Below are 22,989 nucleotides of genomic sequence, written 5' to 3'. Positions count from 1 at the left end.
ATAGGCCGTGTTAGTCATTTTGATTCTTAGCCTTGAAGTGAAGCTTGTGCCAGAAGGTGGCAGCAACACTGTATCTGTCCTTGATTTGAGAGACCAGGATTGCAGCGGATGCCTTAGATTTTGTATTTGAGAATTGAAGGACAAAAGACAGATTCCTGGCGCCTTGGCAGGACTGGGGTAGGCAAATGACTGCTTCACATCTCTGTATAATAATTTTGTGTTAGGCCTAGATCCTGAATGGTTGCTTTGAGATCTAAGGTGAAGGAGAGAACAGTTGTAGGACATTTGATCAAGAACAGCCCCATGCTTAGGGATGTGCATGGATTGTCCAGTACTTGGTTAACTAGATAATACCTAGAAAATACAAAGACAAAGACCAGACTCCAAAGTTCTCTCTAACCATGTGGTCTAATCCTCTGCAGCTGATTCTAATTTTAAGTAGTCCTAGTAATAAATTGTGGGGTGGCCCAACCTTTTCCTCACAAGAAATTTGCATTTATATTTAAAAAAATATTATTACTTTTTTTAACCAATGATGTTAAAGACATTTCTTCAGGTTTGTTTATTTATATTACCCCCATCTCTTAATATTAAATCTGCAATTTATGTTTCTTCACATGGCTATATAGTGGAGTTATTAAATGACTTCATTTTGGGAGGAGAAACATGTCTGAAAGCCACTCCTCCCTAACCTCCATATCCTATAAATTCCATCTCTACCTTCTCTACGTGTCTGTGACAAGTCTGTGCAACCCTCCACCCCCACGTCACCTCCCCTTTAACCCTTCATCTATCATTCCTGGCATTCCTGGCATCAGAGGGGGGACTTGACTTCCTTGCCCAACTCCAGCCTAAAATGTTCCCCGCACAGTCTTCTCCCATAAGATGAAGGCATGATCCAATCTAGCAAGCTGGCTTCATACTGGCCAGTGTAGTTAAGAAGGAATGGGTACGTATACCCTGGTAACTGGAATCATGCAAACTGAACCTCCATATCATCACGTTCTTGTTTTTTTTTTTTTTTTTTTTTTTTTTTTTTTTTTTTTTTTTATTGTATTGAATCATTAACTGATTTCAAGTACACCTGCTTCTGTGGTTTCTGTGGTTTCTGACATCGTAAAAAGCAGGGCTGTCCCGATCTGAGGCATGTTTCAATGGATCGGGTATGGCCTGTTTTAATCCCAGTGTAGTTCTGAGCATTTGTCTTAACGACTCTTGTTTTCAGAGCGCCATCTGGTGTCGTCAGGGCGCCATTAATGAACATTATTACCCAGCCGGGAGCAGTGCGGATGCTCCTAAAGGAAAATAAAATAGTTGAGATTCTGCAGTGTGGAGCTATTTTACTGTGGAACATAGCGTAATATCTGAGCCTTTATACAACTATCACTGCAACGCTTTCTTTTAGCGGCGGGAGAACTGCTCGTCTTCATTTGTTTTTAAACCAGCACTGAAGAGCACATTCAGAACCGAGTGATGGCTAATGCTAATGCTAATACACACACGCTATAGAGACACAAATAAACCATCCATTACTTTCACATCAGTAGACCAACAACAACAACTGATATCAGTCCAGAGTGTGTACCACTACACAGGAAGTAATTTGACTGCAGTGTTGAGCTGAATGGTCAGGGGGGAGAGTCAGACTAGATTATAAAATGATATTAAACACACCATAAAAACAGTAATTGTAAGAATCGGATCTGTATCTGCTGATACACCGCATCGGATCAGATTGCAGGGCAAAATAACGTTTACGTTTAGGGTAAAAGGAAAATTGGGTAAATTAGATTTTCGGTTGAAATATTCATTTATAAATAACGTGTCTAAGTTTGTCATCCTGACTGGTTGGGACTGGTTGTAGCAGGGAAATGAAGGTGGTTTTTCTGGCACCCGATGCTGTCTGACTGAAAGAGGCCACACTGTTGACCCAATAACTGTTTTACCGCATACATCAATAACCCCCTATGTAGCAGGGTCCCAGAGAAAGGATGCTATGCCTATTGACTAAAGCCCCTCGGGAAGAGCTCATTGACAGCAGGCGGGCAGGGGGTATCTCCCCAATCTGCTGTTCCAGACTGTTGCCCCAGAGACCCAGCCCACCCCCCAATTAAGGCAAAATATAGAGCACGGACAGAAGCGAGTGATTTAGGACCGGATTCACAAAAGGTTTCCTAAGAAAAAAATGAACAAAGGATCTTAAGATAAACGCTAAATGTATGAGAATGTTTTCTTAAATGCAGTGCTCAAAAAAAATCTTTCAAAAAAGTTTTGAAGTTAAAGGTGGTCCAAATCTGATGTGCTGTCTGTGTGGCAGTGTGAACAATTAAAAACACACTGAATCTGATATTAACAAATCCAATTTGGGCGACCTTCATATGTGGTATTGACATCCAATACATATCCAGTATGCAGCATTGCAACTGTCTAAATGACCAGAGCCGAATTATTGCGACTTTTACCTCAGGCCAAGGCAGTGTTCGTCCTAAATGCGGATTGAGGAGAAGGGAAGATGGACGACAGCAGTGAGGGAGGTAACAGATCTCATAAATATTTGGGGTGATGTTTCTGTTCAGACAAAATTAGAAGCCACACATCGCAGCCGCTCCATGTTTAAAGAACTTTCTAAAGAAAAAGCAGTGAGCCTGAATGCATTCTCTGTGATAAGCCTCCATGGTAGCTCCTGTGATGCTGGCGACGATGAAACCGAAACCTCACGGGAAGCATTTCTTTTTTTATACTTAACAGTATAGTAAATGCAACACAGTCTTCATCAGAAGATTGAAACATAACCCTGGGAACATATTGTGCGTGTATTGGTCTGATATGCAGTCTGTAATCAGTTTCATCACATTCTGATATACTGTACTTTTTACTTGCCATCTTCCATCTCCAGCTGTGGTGCACTTCGACTGGTATGTCCGCTCATAACTTACTGCCTATTCAGTTAAGCCTGACCGCTTCCGCTCAGTGGGTGGCTTCATTCATACTTCTAGGCACAGGGTCTCTAGGAGGCTGGCTTTTAATATAGGCTTCGTGATATTTTGAGGGTGGATACCAGTTGGTTTGAGGGTGGATACCAGTTGGTTGAAATGGTTTACATTAATTATTATTACATAGTAATTATTATTGTGGATTGTGACCTTTTTTCTTAAAATGTAGTTTTTGTTGAGATTCTGACATTCACCACTGTTTTCTTATTTGGGATTTGTTCAATTTTAGAGAACAGTGGGATCTCCCCATGTTTTGCTAGGACTTTTCTCAAAAACAAATTGAAAAAATAAATCCTAGAAGACTATTGGTGAATGAGGCCTTCTATTAAATGCAATAAAAAAATGGTTGTATTGCTATTGTATCATAGCCTTTTATTATGGCTACGATACAATAACAATACAACCATTTTTTTTATTGCATGTAATAGCAGGCCTCATTTACCAATAGCCTTCTATTGGTGAATGAGGAAACAGAATTGATCTAAGCATACAAAAAAAAAAAAAGAGAAAAGAACTAGATGTAAAATTATAGGGAAAAAAAACTTAATTGGAAAAATGGTTTGACATTGAAAACACATGTTGAAACTAACAGTACTTTAGGAACATCACTACATTGAATCTTGTTAAGTTAATTCTAGTAATTAAGCTGAATATCTGGGACAGGTTTCAAAAAGGGTGTTACAAAAGAAATTCTAGTTCTAATAGTTACATTAGAAAACGAATGTAACTAATGTAATACATTAGAAAAATACAGTGAATATAAAAAAAACTTACTTCAGTCATTTTTAAAAACTGCACTTAAATTGTAGTTCATTCTCGTGAGCTTCTTAGTGTTTATCTTAACACCATCTTTTATGTTTTTTTTTAGGTGCATATTTTTGAATCCCAAGTCCCAAGAAAGAATCTCTGACAGTCTAAGAAAATATTTAGCATATATATATATTTTTAAGAAAAAATTCTTATAAGTAAAGCTAATGAAAAGTTTATCTTTACATCTATGACACTTTGGTAGATCCGGCCCTGTGTATGTGTGTGTGTGTGGGAGAGAATGTGTTAGTTAATGCCATGAGGAAGTAATTCTCACTGTCCACCTGTTATTGCCTCTTGCCTGCCGGCTCAATGGGCCCTCTGTGCTACCCAAACATATGGTCCTATGTATTTTTATTTTTTTCCTGTCCATGCATTCTTACGGCTATCTCCACTTAATGTTTGAACAGCTGGCCTTGGTAGACAGTGTTTTAAAGCAGGTTTTGTGAATTAGAAATATTTAGTCCCTACTCAGCCAACAGAGCATTCCTCTAAGTAGCCGCTGCAGCCTTTTTACAGGTCTGTTTAGAGAGTAGGCAGGATTTTCTGAGACTAATCCTTCAAGTCGCTTGACTGTGCGCTCTTCCCTGCATGCTTAGCACCAGGTTTAATCGCATTAGGACATGAATCTGACGCTAATTCCGTAATCCGAATCTACAGTGTTTATTTTGTTTCAGAAAGCATGTCATTCATGACCTCATGTGGCATTAAATGGGGAACTTCACCCTGACCTACCCATAAATGTCCTTGTCCTTCTTCTGTAATTTTTGTAGGATCTGAACAACATCTACTGTCACCTCTACCACATGGACGTTCTCTCTCACCTCAGGGAGCACCAACTTCGGTGAGATGAATTCTCTCAGTTCTGCTATTTTATTTGATATATATTGGGTGTATTAAATCTTGTTGATAATAGTATAACTGAATTATTAATTAATTCTTGATTTGTATTAATTTACTGGGTCAGAGTTTATTGCAAATACAAACATCTCTTATTGTGGATAAAAAGTGTTTCCTTAAAAAGACTTAACAACTACACACAATTTAAACTGACCCTATCAAAAGTTTTCGGACACTTTGCTTTCTTTTAAAAGGGAATTTCTTACATTTTTGCAAAAGCAACAATTTGCTTAAACCTTTGGTGAGAACTAGTCAGTGTCATTTTCATCAAAAGCAACTTTCATACATACGATTTCACTGAGAATTTTATTAGTAATTAAACGTGTTATTCTACTGTTAATTGTACTGCAGGCCATGGGTTTGCGAGGTCGAATCCCAAGCCTTTTTTCCTCATTACTCCTAAGTTATGTTGACCAGCACCAACGTGTTTTAACTGGTGTGATGAAGCTTGAGACCTAGCGCTTTTCTTGGCTGCCCGACAGTGTTCACGAACAGGTCCTGGGATCCCACTGTTCTAAATAAATAACAAGTCATGTTTTCTTTATATGGGGGAATTTTATACTATGACAGTTTTCCTAAAATTTTATTAAAAAAATAGCAGTGTATCGCCATTCTTACAGTATTGCAATGTATGGCAATATATTTCTAACCCCTGTGTTGTGATATAGGGTCTATAATATTTCCCCCTTTTATTCTGTTTATATATGAAATTGTGGTTGATGCAATTGGGCTTTTTGTATTGATTTGTAAGAACTGCATACATTTTCAGCCCCTTTAAAGTGACTGACCTAATTCAACAGAGGTCCAGGCTATTGGTGCTAGTAGTCTCACAGTTATTAAATGGTAATCACTTGAGTGCAGTAAATGTGTCTCAAGTGATTGTAGTATAAAGACACCTGTCTAGAAGGTCCAATCACTAGTTACATAGTATTCCTGGCTACAAATACACCATGAAAACAAAAGAACACTTCACGCAACTCTGAGAAAGGGTTATTAAAGTGGATAAGCCGTATTGGAGATAAACAAATCGAAGTCAGATGCACTGGAGTTCACTTAAGTCCATCATTAAGAAAAGGAACAAATATGGCACATGTCACAAACTGAGTGACTGTGCTAAAAGGAGACTAGAGAGGCCACCAAGACACCTATGATTGCTTGTATAAAACTATAATTTGAATTGACCATGATTCCATTTATAAGTGCTAAAAGGGGGAAACGTCCAAATACTTTTTATAGGCGCAATGCACAGCCCTAACTGTTGGTCTCTACAACAAGAAAATCTTAAGAAATTAATCATAGGATTCTTTGTAAGTCTTTAAGCTTTTGTGGATCCGGCTCTGGTATGTATTTAACACGTTGCTGCAAACAGAGTTCTCGTTTAAGTTCAAAGTAATGGCTGTCCCCAACTTCTTGTCAGGCTGTTTAGATAAATAGGCAGCTCCCAGTGCTCACGTTTGCAGTTGCACATGTTTGCAGTTGCAGGTGTTCTTAAAATGTTTACATCACGAACACCTGGTCAGGTTCTTTCCTTCTCAGTCCTGAGTCCGTGTGGCCTCATGCTACACATTGCACTTTCCCTAAAAAGCCCAGGCAGGATGCCATGTGAAGCTGCGTTATACCATCACACCCTCCCAACTGAACAGGTAATGACCCTGTGCTTTTACCCGAGTTCCAAAAGCCTTATCTTTGTGCTTGCAGGTCAATGTGCACGACTGCCAGGTACGAACGCTATGAAGCTAACCACGTCCTGTTCTAGTAAGTGCTCCAGGAAACAGCTTTCTTCTCACTGCCTCTCGCTCTTTCTCTTCTGCACTCCGTCGTTTCTCCCTGGCTTAAAGCGCTTACTGCAGCACTGAGCGACCTCCATTATTGGATTTGTCATAACAAACTTTATCACTATTGCCAAAAGATTAATCACTTACGCATTGAAATTGATTAATGCCCGAGAATAGTAATGCGCTACAACGGCTGAGTTTTCCAGCAAGTGCAGGAGATTAATACTCTTCAGAACCTGCTGCACTCGGTTCATTATTCCAAATGATTAATAAGTAGCACAGCTCTGGTTTATTGGTCTTGTTGAACTGGAACTGCCATCCTGGGTGATACCTAGCAGAATGCACTGTGCCACGGCCAATTAGACTGAAAAGCGGTCTCAGCTCTGAAGACATTATAAGCATTTAACAGAGCATCTGAAAACGATCGAGATTCCTCATGAAAACAACTATTGCAGTTAATTGCACCCACCTCAGGCACCCATAAATCCAGTATTATATACTTATGAAGCAATTTATTAGAAAGACTAAGCTAATACTGAGTACTAATACTTTTTGCCCTCAAAAAAAAGCCTCAGTTCTTCATGTTATGAAGAAGACATCTTCCATTGCATCACGCAGTTCCTGTAGATTTTGTATCTGCAAATCACCCGTTCTGCCACATCCCAAAGATGTTCTACTGGGTTGGGATTCAGTGAAAGGGAATGCACATGAAGAACATTGCCATGTTCATAAACCTAGTTTGAGACTTTGTGAAATGGTGCATCAGCATGCTGGACGTAGCCCTTCGAAATTGTGGACATAGAGGGATGCAGCAATACTGGGATGAAAATCCCAAGAGATTAGCAGTCCTAGAAATTCACAAACCAGCCATTCTGACACCAACATTTAGAGATTACATTTTTCTCTATTATAATGGATGGTGAAATTATTAGCGAAGCTGCCACACAGTTGGCCTATTTAGTAAATGGCTTGTTAAGTGCATCTTCCGTTAAAGCAGAAAGTGCCCTCTCCTACACCCCCCCCATTAGCAATAACATTGCTAGTATTGCTATAGCCAAGTTCTGCACAAATATCTAGTATGCCTCACTGAGAAGACCAGACTGAAGTGAGCTTGACAAGGATCCTCCTGTAGGTCTACAGAAGTACATTTAGGCGCTCCAGAAAAAAGGGCACTTAATGGCTGTAAGAGAGGCGTGTCTCCCCCCCCCCCTCTTTCCCTTCCTCCCCCCAGCAGCAATTGAATATGCAGACATGTAGTACCACTCCAGTTTAACAGCTTGTCGTGTGTCTCTCTTTCAGCCCTGATAACATTTCCACATGCTGGTACATACTGCTCTCTGGATCCGTCTTCGTGAAGGAGCACATGTACTTGGCGCGATGTTGGTATGTACCTTTGCTGTTGTAGTAAGCCTTTAACAGGGCATGGTTTTGAAATTAGGCTGCATTACTTGTCCATTTGTCTGTGCATTTTCACATTTTGTCTGTGCAAAATTCCATTCATTTCAATGTGTTCGGCCCCAACAGCCGAATTACGCGTACGGGTGAATAAACTTAGCCTTGCAACTTCTGCAGTTCAACTTTGGGGAACTTTGACACATTTGCAAATACACGTCCCCGACCACTAGCCCTGCGACTCTGGCTGTGTGTCCTATGACTATGACCTGGTCACCTTTTCTTTTGGGCTTGTAGTAGTTTTGATTGCGCGTTATCTGGTTTGTGAAACTGCTGAACCAAAATGGAGGGCCGTTTACACCTGTTGGGCTCCCCCTTCAGTCAGGAAGTGGAATTAGTGCTTTAAACCACCACTAATGGACACGTTACACATGCATTTCTGGACAAGCTGAGAGATACGGAATTGTGACTGGAGTCCGAGAGTAATTTTAGAGGATTTTAGGTAACATGATGACAACATGATTTTGAAGCTGCTACATAATGCTGCTTCAAAAGCTAGGTTACGCATATTAATAGTTCCAGATATGTTCCCTGATGCCTGTTTTGCAATAGATAAGACAATTTTGGACTTTTGGACTTTTTCAAATTGTGTGTATGTGAGGTGGAACCGCTGAAGGGCTTTGTCAATGTAATTCCAGTTTAAGACTTTCTGCATTCTGCTTCAAGCTGCTGCTGTGATGTTGATTCTGATGATGTTGTATTAGATCAAGGCTGGTGTTCAGGCTTCACAAGTGGAGCTTATGGCCCCTTATGTTATTGTGTGGCATGCCGTTAGAACACCGTTGCAAATGAAGGGGAAGGAGACAGAAACCGGCCAGTGTACGAGCATACTCTCCTGTTCCCTAAGAGAGGGCTTAGGTTCCGTTGCTGTCAGGTGACGCCTCTTTGCAGCCAATCGTGAGGGGCGTGTTGCTTTATTGAGTGCAGATGTCTGAGGATTCCCAGACACTTCAGTAGAGTTTCCAGAGATTTTGGCACTCATTGATCTGTTCAGGTTAGCCTTATGACCATTTTAGACATAAGTGTGTGTGTGTGTGTATATATAAACATATATATTTATTAAAGGAAAAAAAATATTCCAAGTAATTTTGGAGAATTTCTATTGGTCCGTTCAACATGAAATTTTGAAAATACAAGTTTTTTGTATTTTATTTATTTTAAAAAATGATCTTTTTCCCCTTTGCATTGCATTGGATGGCCATTGTAATGGTCCATAGACTAGTTGAATTGGTCATCACATGCATTACAGTTATTTTATAAAGTTATTGCAGGATTTGCACTGTAGAGACACTTCAAGAGTGCTGTTCAGTTCTGTTCCACTTTCTGCCTGCTTTATACTGAGGTTAAGCGATGGTGGGAAAAGAGAAGTCAGACAAGCACCAGTGCCTGAAGTGGGAAACGTTGTGTGTTTCTGGTGACGGGGGGCAGGGTGGGGGTTCTTGCCATAGGGCTGTTTTGGTGTTTGGAGTGAGGGGGAGGGTCAGTGGGCGGCCTGGAATGCGGAACTCCTGGCTGAACGGTTACTTAGCCATGTGTTCTGTAAGCAGCTGGAGCCCATGAGCACATCCAGGCAGGAAATGCGCTCCCTCCACAGCCCTGCAGACCCACTGGATACACAGAAACTGTGACTCAGGACAAGAGAAAGACCGGGAAATTCGGGCAACGTGGATCATTACCTTTCCAGGATAATTTTTTTATTTTTCTCCTCTTATTTGCGTTTTGTGGAACTTTTTGGTCTGTTTTTGGGGTGGACCTTTCAGTTTTTGGACCTGGCGTTAAAGGATGTTTTGAGGATTGCCTGCTGTTCTCAGAGACTTTGAATTCTGAAAGCTCTGGCTTGTGACTGCTCAAATGTTTTGGATGTTTTTTAAATTCCCCACGACTGGTCGGGCAACATTGTTGTTCTTGTGTCCCGCTAAAAGAGAACAGGAAAAGAAAGCAGTGGGGTTTTTGAACGACTTTTCAATGACCTGACTTGACGAGTGGAACCTACGCTGCAGAGGACCTCATGCCTTGGCCACGGGATTATAGAATAACAACATTCGGTTACCCTTTACTCAGTTTTGCTCTTAGAGTACACCTGTTGTCAGAGTGCGACGCCTCAAGCCAAACTGTGAGTAATTAATGCCTTTCTAACAACCCTGATCTGTTTGCCGTACTATGTTTTGACTTCTGAAACCACAGCTGTTTTCCTGGGTTAAGATTTATTCGAATCTTCTGGTAGATCTGGTGTTTCCTGAGCCTGAATTTGCATGGGCCTTGGTTTACTGCAGTTTCAGACATAAAGATCTTTTCCAGGAGTCTTATTCCCCATTGTAAATGCGTGGCCAGAAATCAGGATTGTTCAGTTTCTTAGAAACCCTGTGGAATTGTTTCAGTTTTGGAGAAAAGGTGTGAACACTCAGGAGTCAGGAGAACGCTTGCTGTTCACTACAGTGCTGTCTTCTGCTGAAGTGCGTCCCTCAGAAACATGACATACAGACACACTAGCTTTAGCTGAACATACAATAACATGCCGATTGTGGTTTGTGGTTTTCGACTCCAGTGTCAGCAGTCTGTGTGTTGCCATGGAGGTATGGCCATTAAACAAAGCAGCTGAACCGAGCCTTTCCAAAAAACTGCGACCAGCACGCCCAATTTACATTGTCGACTGCGTGAGGAACTTCGGCTCAGCTGTTTCACTTCTCCTGTTGTCATGCAGTCAGTTTTTGACCCTGTTATGGCTTCGATTAGCTTCATCTTTGCTTCTCGGAGGAAGTTTTTCTTTTAGGAAGGAAGTTGAATCTAGCTCTTGTGAAGCTTTATTTGGTGGAAACCCCGCTACGAAGTTCTGCAGCTTCTGAGTACTTACATTGCAATGCCATTTGCCTCTGCTGGAGTTTTTGAGGTGCTTTCTTTTTTTCCCCAAGAAGTCTGCTTGTCCACTTGAAGTCCTTATTACGAAGGTTAAGACTTAAATAGGTAGCTTTTCACAAATCACAGGGTATGTTTAGGTGTGCTTTTTTTTATTTTATTATATTTTTTAATTTTAATTTTTTGATGCAGAAATAAAAGTATGTATGGGGGGGACATAATTAAGAATATGTAAATGGTTTCGCTTTCATGGCTTTTTGAAAGATCACAGAACGCAGCCTTGAGTGCATCATTGTCAAGGTCTACAATCAGAACATCAAAACATGCTTTCATGAGTGTAAACAAAGAGGGCTTACTTCAAAGATGCAAATCACTGGTAACACCAAAAAACAGAAAGGCCCTGCTGGGACACATCCAAAGCTTGCCTAGATTAAAACAAGGTTCTTTGGACAGATGAAATCAAGATTAACTTGGGAAGGCAAGGGAGGGTTTAGGAGCCAAAGCATTTCACGTCATCTGTCAAACATGGTGGAGGCTCTGTTATGGCATGAATGGCTAATAGATGAACAGAATCAATTCTGTATCGGTCACATTTACACACCGCACAAGGACGCCAGCGGCACAAACGCAGTCTCCCACACACACACACACCTCTATAGCACTTTCCTACAGTCACTCTGCTGTATGCCTTCACCACTCACCAGAGCGCTTAATGGTCTACAGCATTCCTCAGAACTATTCATTTGGCTTCAGCACAGCCAACAGGAGGGCAGTTAACATGCATGAAAGTCCCTCCAACATGAAGGGCTAGTTTGTCTTGGCCGAAGTGCATTCTGCAAAAGTTCAAAGTATTTGGGTGGCCCTGCATGTCTGCTGCAGTGTTCCATCTTCCGCTGCATGGAACTCAGCAGCGTGATCAATAAACAGTCAAAAATGGCAAGTTTAATTCTTAATGATTCCACAGATACATTAGCAACGTTAGCATAGTTTCAGAATTGAAATGACACATAATGAGTGGAGCTTTCAGCTGGGGGTTTACATATTTAATGCATATTTATGCTGAAAGAAGCAGCAGGATGAATTCTGAAGGATATAGAGCTATACAGTGCAATACTGTTATTAATCCCCTTGAATTAAAGCTGAAAGTCTACTTGGATCACCTTTGGATTGCTTCATTTCAAATCATTCGTGGTGGTGCACTAAGGCAAAGTGAAAGAAAATTTGTCATTGTCCAAATACTTTTGGCCCTGACTGTTAAAACACAGCACTGAAAGCATTGCTGAATTTTTTCTCTGTCCTCCTCTGCAAGTGCGAAAACGACAAATGACTGTAGTTTTCCGGATTTAAGTTGTCCGCACCACTGGATGAACTGATGCAGACTGCGCCTGTCTACGCTCTAGAGGCGCTGAGGCGGGTTGGTGCTGTGGACAGAAGACGGGAGAGTGGAGAGTACATTAGCTCCTGTTGGGAAAGCGTGCAGAAAACGCTTGGCAGCCTCTCTTCACCTTCAGCTGACAGCCGGGGCCAGCCTCGGTGAAGTGTAAAGCGTTGTCAAAGTGCCAGACTGACCTGGCTCATTCGGGCAATCTTCTGCAAACTCCACCAAACAGAATGAGGACAAGCCTGCACTGCGAGTTCGCCGGAATTCTGAAGGGGAAATTGATATTCAGTCAGATGCTAATGCCATCCCACTGTTCTGGGGAGGGCATTCCGAGCACAGCATTTGTTGTGTTTTCTCAAGGGTGTGAGCTGAGGTCAGCGAGGAGGGTTTTGCACGGTGTTGCACAGAGTTTGCACGGCCTGCTGGAAAGAACCTGGGGTTTTCATGCAAATTCACTGAACGCATTGGCATTTTGTCCTGGTTGGGAATTGGCTACCTTTTGTCACGGCTTTGTCACCCCGCATAAAAATCAAGGGACACTTCGTTTTTGGTGCCTTTTTATCGTAAGTGCATCTGATTTAATTACGATTTGCGAAATTGATAGGATGAAAGAATTCCTGTTTCATCTTCAGGGCTTCTCTGTTTCTGAAGAGTGAAAAGCAAGTCCTCGTCCTCTTGTTGTAATTACACACCTCGTCATGAAGGAGTTTTCCAGGGTGCTGAGCCCTTACTTTTATGGCATTAATTGGAGCGTGAATATTTTTGGCCGAATTTGCTTGCTGCCAGCGCTGCTTTCAGAATTACAGTGTGAAGAAGGAAATGAGGTTAAAGTGAAGGTGAGGTGAACCAGGGATGTCTCGATCTGATCCTGTGACTGTATCAAACTATGGTGGAAGTGCTATGTTCTACCAGCGAGATAACCATGCTCCTTTCTTTGGTTCTAAACCAGGAGGAGGAGGCTAATGCTAACACACACACAATAAGTGGTCTGGCTGTTGAGTTAAGGAACTGAGTCAGTCCGACTGGACTGTAAGATGTTAAAGACTATAAAGTTTAAAAAGTGCTCTAAACAAAGTACATTTAGAATCGAGTCTCATTTTAGAGACTGTGACTAAAAGGAGTGTGATCATTTTAGGCAAATGGTCTTAGTAGACATCCATTAAAAAAAATTGGAAAAAGTGATTTTAACAGATAAAACGAAGATTCACCTGATTAATGGAGAAGGATAGAAAAAAAGGTTCGTGATTTAAAGCATTTCATATCATCTGTCAAACATGGTGGCGGCACTGTAACGACATGGGCTTATGTTGCTACCGGTGGAACTGGGTCACTGGGTTACTGATGATGATGATGATATGGCTGATGGAAGTGGCAGGTAAAATTCTAAAAACTCAAAACCGTTTACCTCACTCTGAATCATAGTGTCCTGTCAACCATATTTAAGGTTGATGTATTTATGGACATATTATACCAGGGTATTCAGTGTTTGCGACCTGGGTATGGTTATGGTATTGCTTGATGGGGACTATAATGTTGCAAGGTAATTGCTATGGCATCTCAGGTTAGGTGATGCTGGGTGGTGGGTTGTGTGTTTCTGTTTTATTTATATAATAAGCAAATGCGAGCAAAGCAAGCATAAGGACAAACCATTTTCTCTCCATTCCTTCTCATGGGCTAGACAGGAAAGCGTACATCTGATCAAAATGCTGAATATAATCCCGAGTCGCACAGTCAGGCCCAACAACCTGCAGCAGAAGAAGTAGTACTATAACTATAAGCTTTCAGTGCTTATGTTGCATTCTCTGTGTGCTTGCTGTAAATGCTCACAATGACCCATTCGGTTTGATACCTGCTCATGTTCCGTTCCTCTTTTTAGCTTTGGCAAGCAACGAGGGGGGAGACGAGGCTGTGAATGCATCACTTTGGAACCATCAGAGATGATTGTGGTGAGTAGACCCTTCTATCAGTTGACAGGAGAATGAAAGGTAAATATACACTACTGTTCAGTGGTTTGGAATGAATTTATGTATTTATTTATTTATTTATTTATTTATTTATTTATTTTAAAGTTGTACCTTAACTGGAAACATGCGGGGATGGGGTTGCATTCTTTAGACAACCTCTTGAAGATATACTAGATAGACTGCTTGTTAACATCAGTCCAGCAGGACCTGTTTTGAGAATCATAGGCCCCACCAAGCTGGAACCTGCTGTTATGCATACCAGCCAAATCTGCCTTATCAGAATGATGCACCATAGGAATGGCAGTGAGGGAGAGTTTAGTAAACAGGTGAGGAGCGACCTAATTTTCCATCTGTCCTTCTCTCTCAAGCTCTGTAAAACACAGTGTTGATGGATGGCCTTGTTTAAGGAAAGGCTCTTCACAGTATATATCAGTATGAATAAACTGCCTGATATTGCCTAAGTCCCCCCAGGCCACCTAAACAGCTCTGACCTGTTGAGGCATGGACTCCTCAAGGCCTCTGAAGGTGTTCTGTGGTATTTGGCACCAAGATGTTAGCAGCAGATCCTTCAAGTCCTGTAAGTTGTGAAGTGGGACCTCCATGGCTTGCGTCAGTGAACCTTGTGCCTATGTGGTGTCCATGACCTTGTCACTGTTTTACCGGTTGTCCCTCCTTGGATCAGTTTTGGTAGGTACTGACCCCAGCATAAATGGGTACACAGATGTTCTCGCCAAGTATGTCTACTCATCACATTTTGACCCTTGTCAGAGTATCTCAGATACTTACTTTTGCCAATATTTCGTGCTTTCAACACTTTGCCTTCAAGAACTGATTGTTCACTTGCCTATTATGTCCCACACATCGACAGGTGCTGTTGTAACTGGATCATCAATGATATTAACATTGTTTATTGGCTTGATATTATGGATGATCAGTGTTCTATAGTTTGCAGAGGATAAGACAAGTGAGAATTACTGCCAATATGTCCAGCTGCTTCATACAGCTTGTTAAAGTGGAGGCTGAAGAGGACTCGATCTTTCCTTTTTTGCTGTTGCTTCTGTTAGTTTGCTGATTATTGGTCCTGGGTTGCTGTCCACTGCGCTCTGTTGGAGGTGCTGACATTATAATTTGTCTTGTGATGGCTATCATTCTGCACATGAACAAGGCTCTCAGAAACTAAAAGCCCAGTGTTTTGATCAAGTTGCTGATTAGCTTTCTCAGAAAGCCCGGAGAACTGCATGTCAGGAAATTTGGTTATGTAAACTTGCTGTTGGCTGTCGTGATTTTCATCCTCGTCTCACCCTTCAGTCCACCAAACAGGCCCCCACTGATGTAAACAGTGATCTACTCTGGACCTCATTAGTTGTTGTATTTTTATTTATTTTATTATATATATAGTCAAGTCAAGTCAAGTCAAATTTATTTGTATAGCGCTTTTTACAACTGTTGTCGTCATAAAGCAGCTTTACATAATTATTACTTAATAAAGAACAGAGACAGAGAAGAAAGAAGAAATAACATGAAATAACATATATATATATTATATATTATATATTTATTTTTATTTTTTTTACAAGGTCATAATATGAAAGTACATAAATAGGCTTTAACTCAGGTTTTGACTTTACTGTAAGCAGGACATGTGTGTGGAATTTCATATTTTCAAGCAAACTTGGACAATGGCATATTTGCATGAATGCAGTTAAGTTGCTGCTCATAACTGTGCCCAGTGGCACATGTTAACATGACATAATAGTGGTCCTAAAATAGAGCCTTGTGGAACTCCTTATCTCACTTTTGGATAATTTAAAGATAAATCTTTTACCTTTAAGAAATGGTATCGTTTAATTAGATATGATTTGGACCACGTGTGATCTATCGTACTAAAGTCTGCACCGAGGTCGAGTACAGCTAATAAGGATACGTAACCTTGATCAGAGGCAGGAAGGAGATAGTTTGTAATCATCACTAGGGCTATGTCTGGGTCTGAAACCAGATTGGAATTTCTCATGCATATGGTACCCAGGTATGAGCAGAGTTGTTGGGCCACAGCTTATGTCTAGTATCTTAGAACTAAATGTTAAGTTAGAAACGCGTCTATATTTAGACCGCATGCTAGGATCAAAGGTTTTGTGGCTGCTAATTTAAGGGTGTTTGGTACATGCCCTAAGCTAAATGTTGCAAGGTACTTGATGTGGTGTTTCAGGTAGTTGCTCAGGTGTTGCTAGGTGATTGCTGTGGTACCCCATGTGGTTGGTTGGGTTTTTCTTGTGTATGTGTCATAAGTGCAAACCTTTGCACCCCATTCATTCTTATGGGCTAGGTGGAATGTGTACATCCGATCAAAAAGGAGGAGAAAACAGCTTGTACCATCATTTTAAGCTAGTGCATGAAGTAGTGCTGTGTGATATGACCTCAAATTGATATCACAATTAATTGAACAATTTACCTCGATTAGGATGAGGGAATTATTATTTCAATAAATTATTGACACAGCTTTTTACTTTTGTACAGGCTACACAAGTTAAGTTCTCCTCCATGTGAGTCACGTGACTCCAGATGTGGTAGTATGACAAAAAATGAAGCGATTAGAGATTGACTGCATGACTTGTTGTGATTTATTTTCGATTAATTGACCATCCCTATCTTGAATAGATAAAGGAATTAGGATAAACAGGTGCTTAGGAGAGGATTTGTGCCCCATCACTCTACTCAAAGCCACAGAAAAATCGCTGTCCTCTGTTACACAAGAGGAAATGAATAGAGCAGAACCTCCAAATCTCCTTATCTTGGATGACCCTGTGCTGTGTGGTAACCTAGCTGCTATAGTCACGTAAACAAACCAGCCGCCACTCTCTTAAGCTTTGCATGTTTTCACGTACACTTTGTGTGTGTGTGTGTGTGTGTGCAGGATTTGACCTGTACATGCTAGCATAGATACATTTCTTTAAAAAGTGTAAAGGCATGATCCTTTTTGTAATGTCTTTTAAAGCTGCTATTGAAAGCATTCAAGTATTTGAAGTTGTTAAATAGGTATAAATAGCAATTATGTGGCTTTGTTGGGGTGAAAAATGCTCAGATGCAGTTTTACAAGCCTATTTACCACCCTGTTATTTTACCTGAGAATACAATTTTTCGTTTTATAAAGGTGGGGGAGGGAAGAGGCAAGAAACTATTCAAACTAGCTGAGGTTATTCTTGAGTACATAGCAAAGCACTTTTGTAAGTCGCTCTGAATAAGAGTGTCTGCTTAATATAAATGTAAAGATAAGTTCTGCTTATTATTGGTTATTTTATTTATTTCTTTTTTTGCTACTGGGCAACCCTTACAGCTGGGGAGTTTAATTCACGTACACCGCTTCAATAAATACAAACTTTAATTTGCTCGCGCTTGCTCTTGCTCTCTCTGATGGAGGCGAGGCAGGGTCACCTTACCCACCCAGTCAGCTTGATGCTAGGTAATGTGAGTGCCTGTTAGCTGACGTAACCGAAATTAGAGGTATCCTCCAAGCGTATTCATATGTTCAGAGATGATGTGTTTTATCAGCAGTTGGACGGATGCAAGTACAAGCGCTGACCCTCCCAGATGATTATGGACAGCCAGAAATCACATGATTGGGGTAGTCCTAGCTAGAGGGGGAGAATTGGCATTGATGAAATTAAGGTAAATAGAGGTTTCTGGTTTCAGTCATGCAAAAAGGTATTTTTTCTTACTTAATATGAATCAGAGAAAACGGTGAGCAAGACCTTTGACTGGCAGTGCCCGTCTCTCTGTCTCTCTCTCTCTTTCTCTGTGTGTGTGTGTGTGTGTGTGTGTGTGTGTGTGTGTGTGTGTGTGTGTGTGTGTGTGTGTGTGTGTGTTATGGATGGTCTAATAAGGAAGGAGCTGCTCCCGTCATTTTTCTTTCGTCCCCTCCCTCTCCCTGATCCGATGTCCTCCCCTGATGGATAGCTATACTGCTTTGATATGACAGCTCCTCAAAAAAGAGCCCCTTTCTTATATGCCTCCACAGCAAAACACCATTCCCATTCCCTGTGTTCCACACTAAGACTTCTTTCCCAAACCCATATCTTACTTATTTATCTAGCTACTTACTTATCCATTAAGTTTTAATTGTCAGCATTCAGTAGCTGCTCTGAATGATTCAGTTACAGCTATAAAAGATCTATAAAATGATTCCATAACTACTAAGTGATGCAGCACCTACTATAAATGATCTACTAACTTCTATAAATGATCCACCGACTGCTATAAAGAATTCAGTAATGCCTGTAAAGGATTTAGTAACTGCTGTAATTCAGCAACTGCTACAAATGATTCAGTAACTGCTGTTATTGATTCAATTACATTTTTTAAAGAAATAGTAACTTCTATGAAGTATTCAGTAGAAATCCTTCAGTCAGAGCTATGAATGATTCAGTAATTACTAGAAATGGTCCAGTAACTACTATAAATAAATTTGTAACCGCTACGAGATATACATGATTTAGTAACTACTATGAATGGTTTGCTAATGACTTTAAATGATTCAGTATGAAGTATAAGTTATCCGGTAACTGCTATAAATGATTCATTAACAATTGTAAATGATTTAGTAACTACTATAGATACAGTGGGGGGAAAATTATTTAGTCAGTCACCAATTGTGCAAGTTCTCCCACTTAAAAAGATGAGAGAGGCCTGTAATTGACATCATAGGTAGACCTCAACTACGAGAGACAAAGAAATTCTGAAAATCACATTGTCTGATTTTTTTTAAAGAATTTATTTGCAAATAATGGTGGAAAATAAGTATTTGGTCAATAATAAAAGTTCATCTCAATACTTTGTTATATATCCTTTGTTGGCAATGACAGAGGTCAAACGTTTTCTGTAAGTCTTCACAAGGTTGGCACACACCGTTGCTGGTATGTTGGCCCATTCCTCCATGCAGATCTCCTCGAGAGCAGTGATGTTTTGGGGCTGTCGGCAGGCAACACGGACTTTCAACTCCCTCCAAAGGTTTTCTATGGGGTTGAGATCTGGAGACTGGCTAGGCCACTCCAGGACCTTGAAATGCTTCTTACGAAGCCACTCCTTTGTTGCCCTGGCAGTGTGCTTGGGATCATTGTCATGCTGAAAGACCCAGCCACGTTTCATCTTCAATGCCCTTGCTGATGGAAGGAGGTTTGCACTCAAAATCTCACAATACATGGCCCCATTCATTCTTTCATGTACACGGAGCAGTCGTCCTAATCCCTTTGCAGAGAAACAGCCCCAAAGCATGATGTTGCCACCCCCATGCTTCACAGTTGGTATGGTGTTCTTTGGATGCAACTCAGCATTCACTCTCCTCCAAACACAATGAGTTGTGTTTGTACCAAACAGTTCTACTTTGGTTTCATCTGACCATAAGACATTCTCCCAATACTCTTCCAGAACATCCAAATGCTCTCTTGCAAACTTCAGATGTGCCCGAATATGTACTGGCTCAAGCAGGGGAACACGTCTGGCACTGCAAGATCTGAGTCCCTGGCGGCGTAGTGTGTTACTGACAGTAGCCTTTGTAACGTTGGTCCCAGCTTTCTGCAGGTCATTCACTAGGTCCCCCCGTGTGGTTCTGGGATTTTTGCTCACCATTCTTGTGATCATTTTGACACCACGGGCTGAGATCTTGCGTGGAGCCCCTGATCGAGGGAGATTAGCAGTGGTCTTGTAGGTTTTCCATTTTCTGATTATTGCTCCCACAGTAGATTTCTTCACACCAAGCTGCTTGCCTATTGCAGATTCAGTCTTCCCAGCCTGGTACAGGTCTACAATTTTGTTTCTGGTGTCCTGCGACAGCTCTTTGGTCTTCACCATAGTGGAGTTTGGAGTGTGACTGTTTGAGGTTGTGGGCTGGTGTCTTTTATACTGTTAACGAGTTCAAACAGGTGCCATTAATACAGGTAATGAGTGGAGGACAGAGAAGCCTCTAAAAGAAGTTGTTACAGGTCTGTGACAGCCAGAAATCTTGCTTGTTTGTAGGTGACCAAATACTTATTTTCCACCATTATTTGCAAATAAATTCTTTAAAAATCAGCCAATGTGATTTTCAGAATTTTTTTTCTCATTTTGTCTCTCATAGTTGAAATCTGCCTATGATGTCAATTACAGGCCTCTCTCATCTTTTTAAGTGGGAGAACTTGCACAATTGGTGACTGACTAAATACTTTTTTTCCCCACTGTAATTCAATATCTGATATAAATGATTTAGTAATGACTGTAAATGATCCAGTAACTGCTATAAATGATTCAGTAACTACTATAGATAATTTAATAGCTGATATAAATAATCCAGTAACTGCTATAAATGATTCAGTAACTACTATAGATAATTTAATAGCTGATATAAATGATTCAGTAACTGCTATAAATGATTCAGTCACAACTATAAATGGTCCAGTAATGACAATAAGTAATTCAGTAATGCCTGTAAATGATTCAGTAACAACTAATAAATGATTCAGTAATGTCTTTAAATGTCTTCAATATCTACTATGAAACTTATACCTTATGCTGTTTGAGAGTTAGGAATACACGTTTGGGTCATGTACAGGCCTTTAAGACTCAAAGGGTTAACGGTAAGCATTATGATAAAACCACTCAAGGAAGAAATTCTGTATGGCGAGGCCCGGACTTGTGCTGTTGCTGCAGGTTGCAAGGTACTCCAGGTACCGGCAACAGTGACAGTGTTCACCCATGTGTTAGGTTTCAGCTGTGATTTGTAAAAAAAAAAAAAAAAAAAAAAAAAGGTGGTGGAAAAAGTTGGTTTGAGTTGGCAGAGATTTGCAAGCGTTACTGTAAGAGTGGGCGGGGGCAGGCGAGGACCAAGTTGCAGTCTAGACCCAGATGTTTTCTCTTCGTTTGGCTTCATGTCCTTTGCGGCTCCTGCCTCGCTGGTTTGCCGTCACTGATGCCCCCTTCACCGTCCCACGCTTCGCAAGCAAAGAAAACAACGCTTAATGTCATTTGAATTGGCGTAAATGCTGCAAAGGTCAAAACTTTACTGATGAATCATGCTGTAGACAAATGAAAAGGAGACATTTTTGGTTTTAGTAACGCCAAATTTACACAACATCCAAGAAATGTATCATTTACGGTGTTTTAGCTCATTATTATTATTATTATTATTGGTTTTTAATCCTTGTTTACTTTTCATTTCAATCCATTTCTGTAAATGAAAGTTCAGTACATGGCAGTCACATACCATGACCCTTAAACTGTTGTTCCTCCTTCAAAAGAAAATCCAGCATAAGCAAAATAAAATAAGCTGAAAATTGGGTCAGTTTCAAAACCACAAAACTGTTCCGTCGCAGGACCTGTTCCAAATTCTTGCCCTTAGCCCTCAGCTTCTCATTAAAGTGTACACTTTTCTGAAGTTGTCGAAGGGTGAGTAAAGGGGGTGCGAGCGTTTAAGGCATTGCAGAGTTTAAAGCAGAATTGGGACGCACTTGGTATCACATCTCTTTACTTGAATACGTCACTGCTGCTTATACAGTGGTTGGCAGTGGGGATAAGGCTTGTAGAACTGCATTTAAGCATTTTTCAGAGTCACATACTTATTAATAATAAGTTCATATTTATACAGCAAATAATGACTGAAATGCTTAAAAATGCATTTTAATGGCACCTTTCCTTCACTTCACTCCTATAAATAGCGTTGCAATGTAACTTTTTTTGTTTTGTTTTTGCTAATTATTTGTTATAGTAACATATCAGGTCATTGTATTAGTCTCTCTTAATGTGATATAAAAGAAACAAGCATGCTAGCCATAACAATGCACCGTGAAAGAAGTTGTTGTTTTTACTGTAAAGCCCAAATCTGCAGTTTTCAAAGCCTCTTCTTCAAGAGGATATTTGAGCGTGTGAGTGTGTGTGTGTGTTTATGCGGCTTCCTGCAGGAAACCATGGCCTCACAGCAAGGTCTGTCGACTGCCTCTCGAAAAGGAAAATGACTTTTTGTCTCCAGCGACAGCCGAGAGTCAGCTCCACATTTGTGTTGTGTTTTGTTAGTCTCGCGTTTTTCTTCGCCTCTCCGTGTGTGTCGATGCCTTCCCCATGAGTTTGCTGCGCTTGCACAGACTCTCTGTGATATGGAAGTCCTGGATGTTCAATCAGGAGTCGCAGAACCTGGCTGATTCTGGCACCTTGCAGGTGGAGAATGCGAGCGACGGCGAGGAAGCGGCTCTGCAGAGAGATGGCTCCCAGCGGCACTCGCGCCGGCGCTTTCACAAAGTTAACCCACGAGGAGAGCGCGAGCTGATCACGGACGGCCAGGACCCCGTCAGCTCACCTACTGTAAGTAGCCAGAACTTTACTTACAGTTACTGCCTCTGCTTTGTTCAGGACGGTGTTTGGTTCTGTAATCCCATACAGAACATATCTCTGTAAGTCATATTTGAACTATATGTTGCCATACGTTAGAATGAATGGAATTCCTTTATATCCAGCATATATTTGTGATGTATTTTGACATAAATATATGTGACACACATGCCAACTTATTTGAAATATATTGGACTATGGGATATAGTCCCATAATCCATATAACAAAAGAACATATGATATATGTTCTTATGTTAATTGCATATATATATATATGTGTGTGTAATATATTTGTATTATCCATATATTTGTATTATCCATATATTATACACGTGTCCAAATTATGACACTTACATATGTGTATACATTATATATTTTACAATATGTGCCCAATTATATATGTGCATATATGTCCAGGGATCTCCTATTTTACAGAGATTGTTCTTTTGTGGTTATTTGTTTATGGGCTTTTTTATTTGTTGAATTTAACTTATATACTCCCCCACATTAAGCCCCTC

General features: G+C 40.6%; 1 protein-coding gene across 5 annotated transcripts in view; it reads left to right on the top strand.

Moving 5' to 3' along the window:
• rapgef6 (Rap guanine nucleotide exchange factor (GEF) 6) overlaps positions 1–22,989 on the top strand; it is a 96,080-nt gene that overhangs the window by 7,018 nt on the left and 66,073 nt on the right. For 4 of the 5 annotated variants that reach the window (XM_072661688.1, XM_072661689.1, XM_072661690.1 and 1 more), the window contains exons 2-6: positions 4,574–4,644; positions 6,399–6,455; positions 7,775–7,858; positions 14,038–14,107; positions 22,301–22,444. In XM_072661688.1, the coding sequence (XP_072517789.1) occupies positions 4,574–4,644; positions 6,399–6,455; positions 7,775–7,858; positions 14,038–14,107; positions 22,301–22,444 (426 nt within the window). Of the gene's footprint in view, positions 1–4,573; positions 4,645–6,398; positions 6,456–7,774; positions 7,859–9,474; positions 10,041–14,037; positions 14,108–22,300; positions 22,445–22,989 lie in introns of those variants that run through there. The other variant, XM_072661691.1, reaches the window with a different exon arrangement.

The sequence above is a fragment of the Salminus brasiliensis genome, chromosome 18 (genome assembly GCF_030463535.1).
Source record: "Salminus brasiliensis chromosome 18, fSalBra1.hap2, whole genome shotgun sequence".
NCBI classification, from domain to species: domain Eukaryota; kingdom Metazoa; phylum Chordata; class Actinopteri; order Characiformes; family Bryconidae; genus Salminus; species Salminus brasiliensis.
The sequence above is the reverse complement of the archived record's forward strand: the minus strand, read 5'-3'. Positions and strand labels throughout refer to the sequence as shown.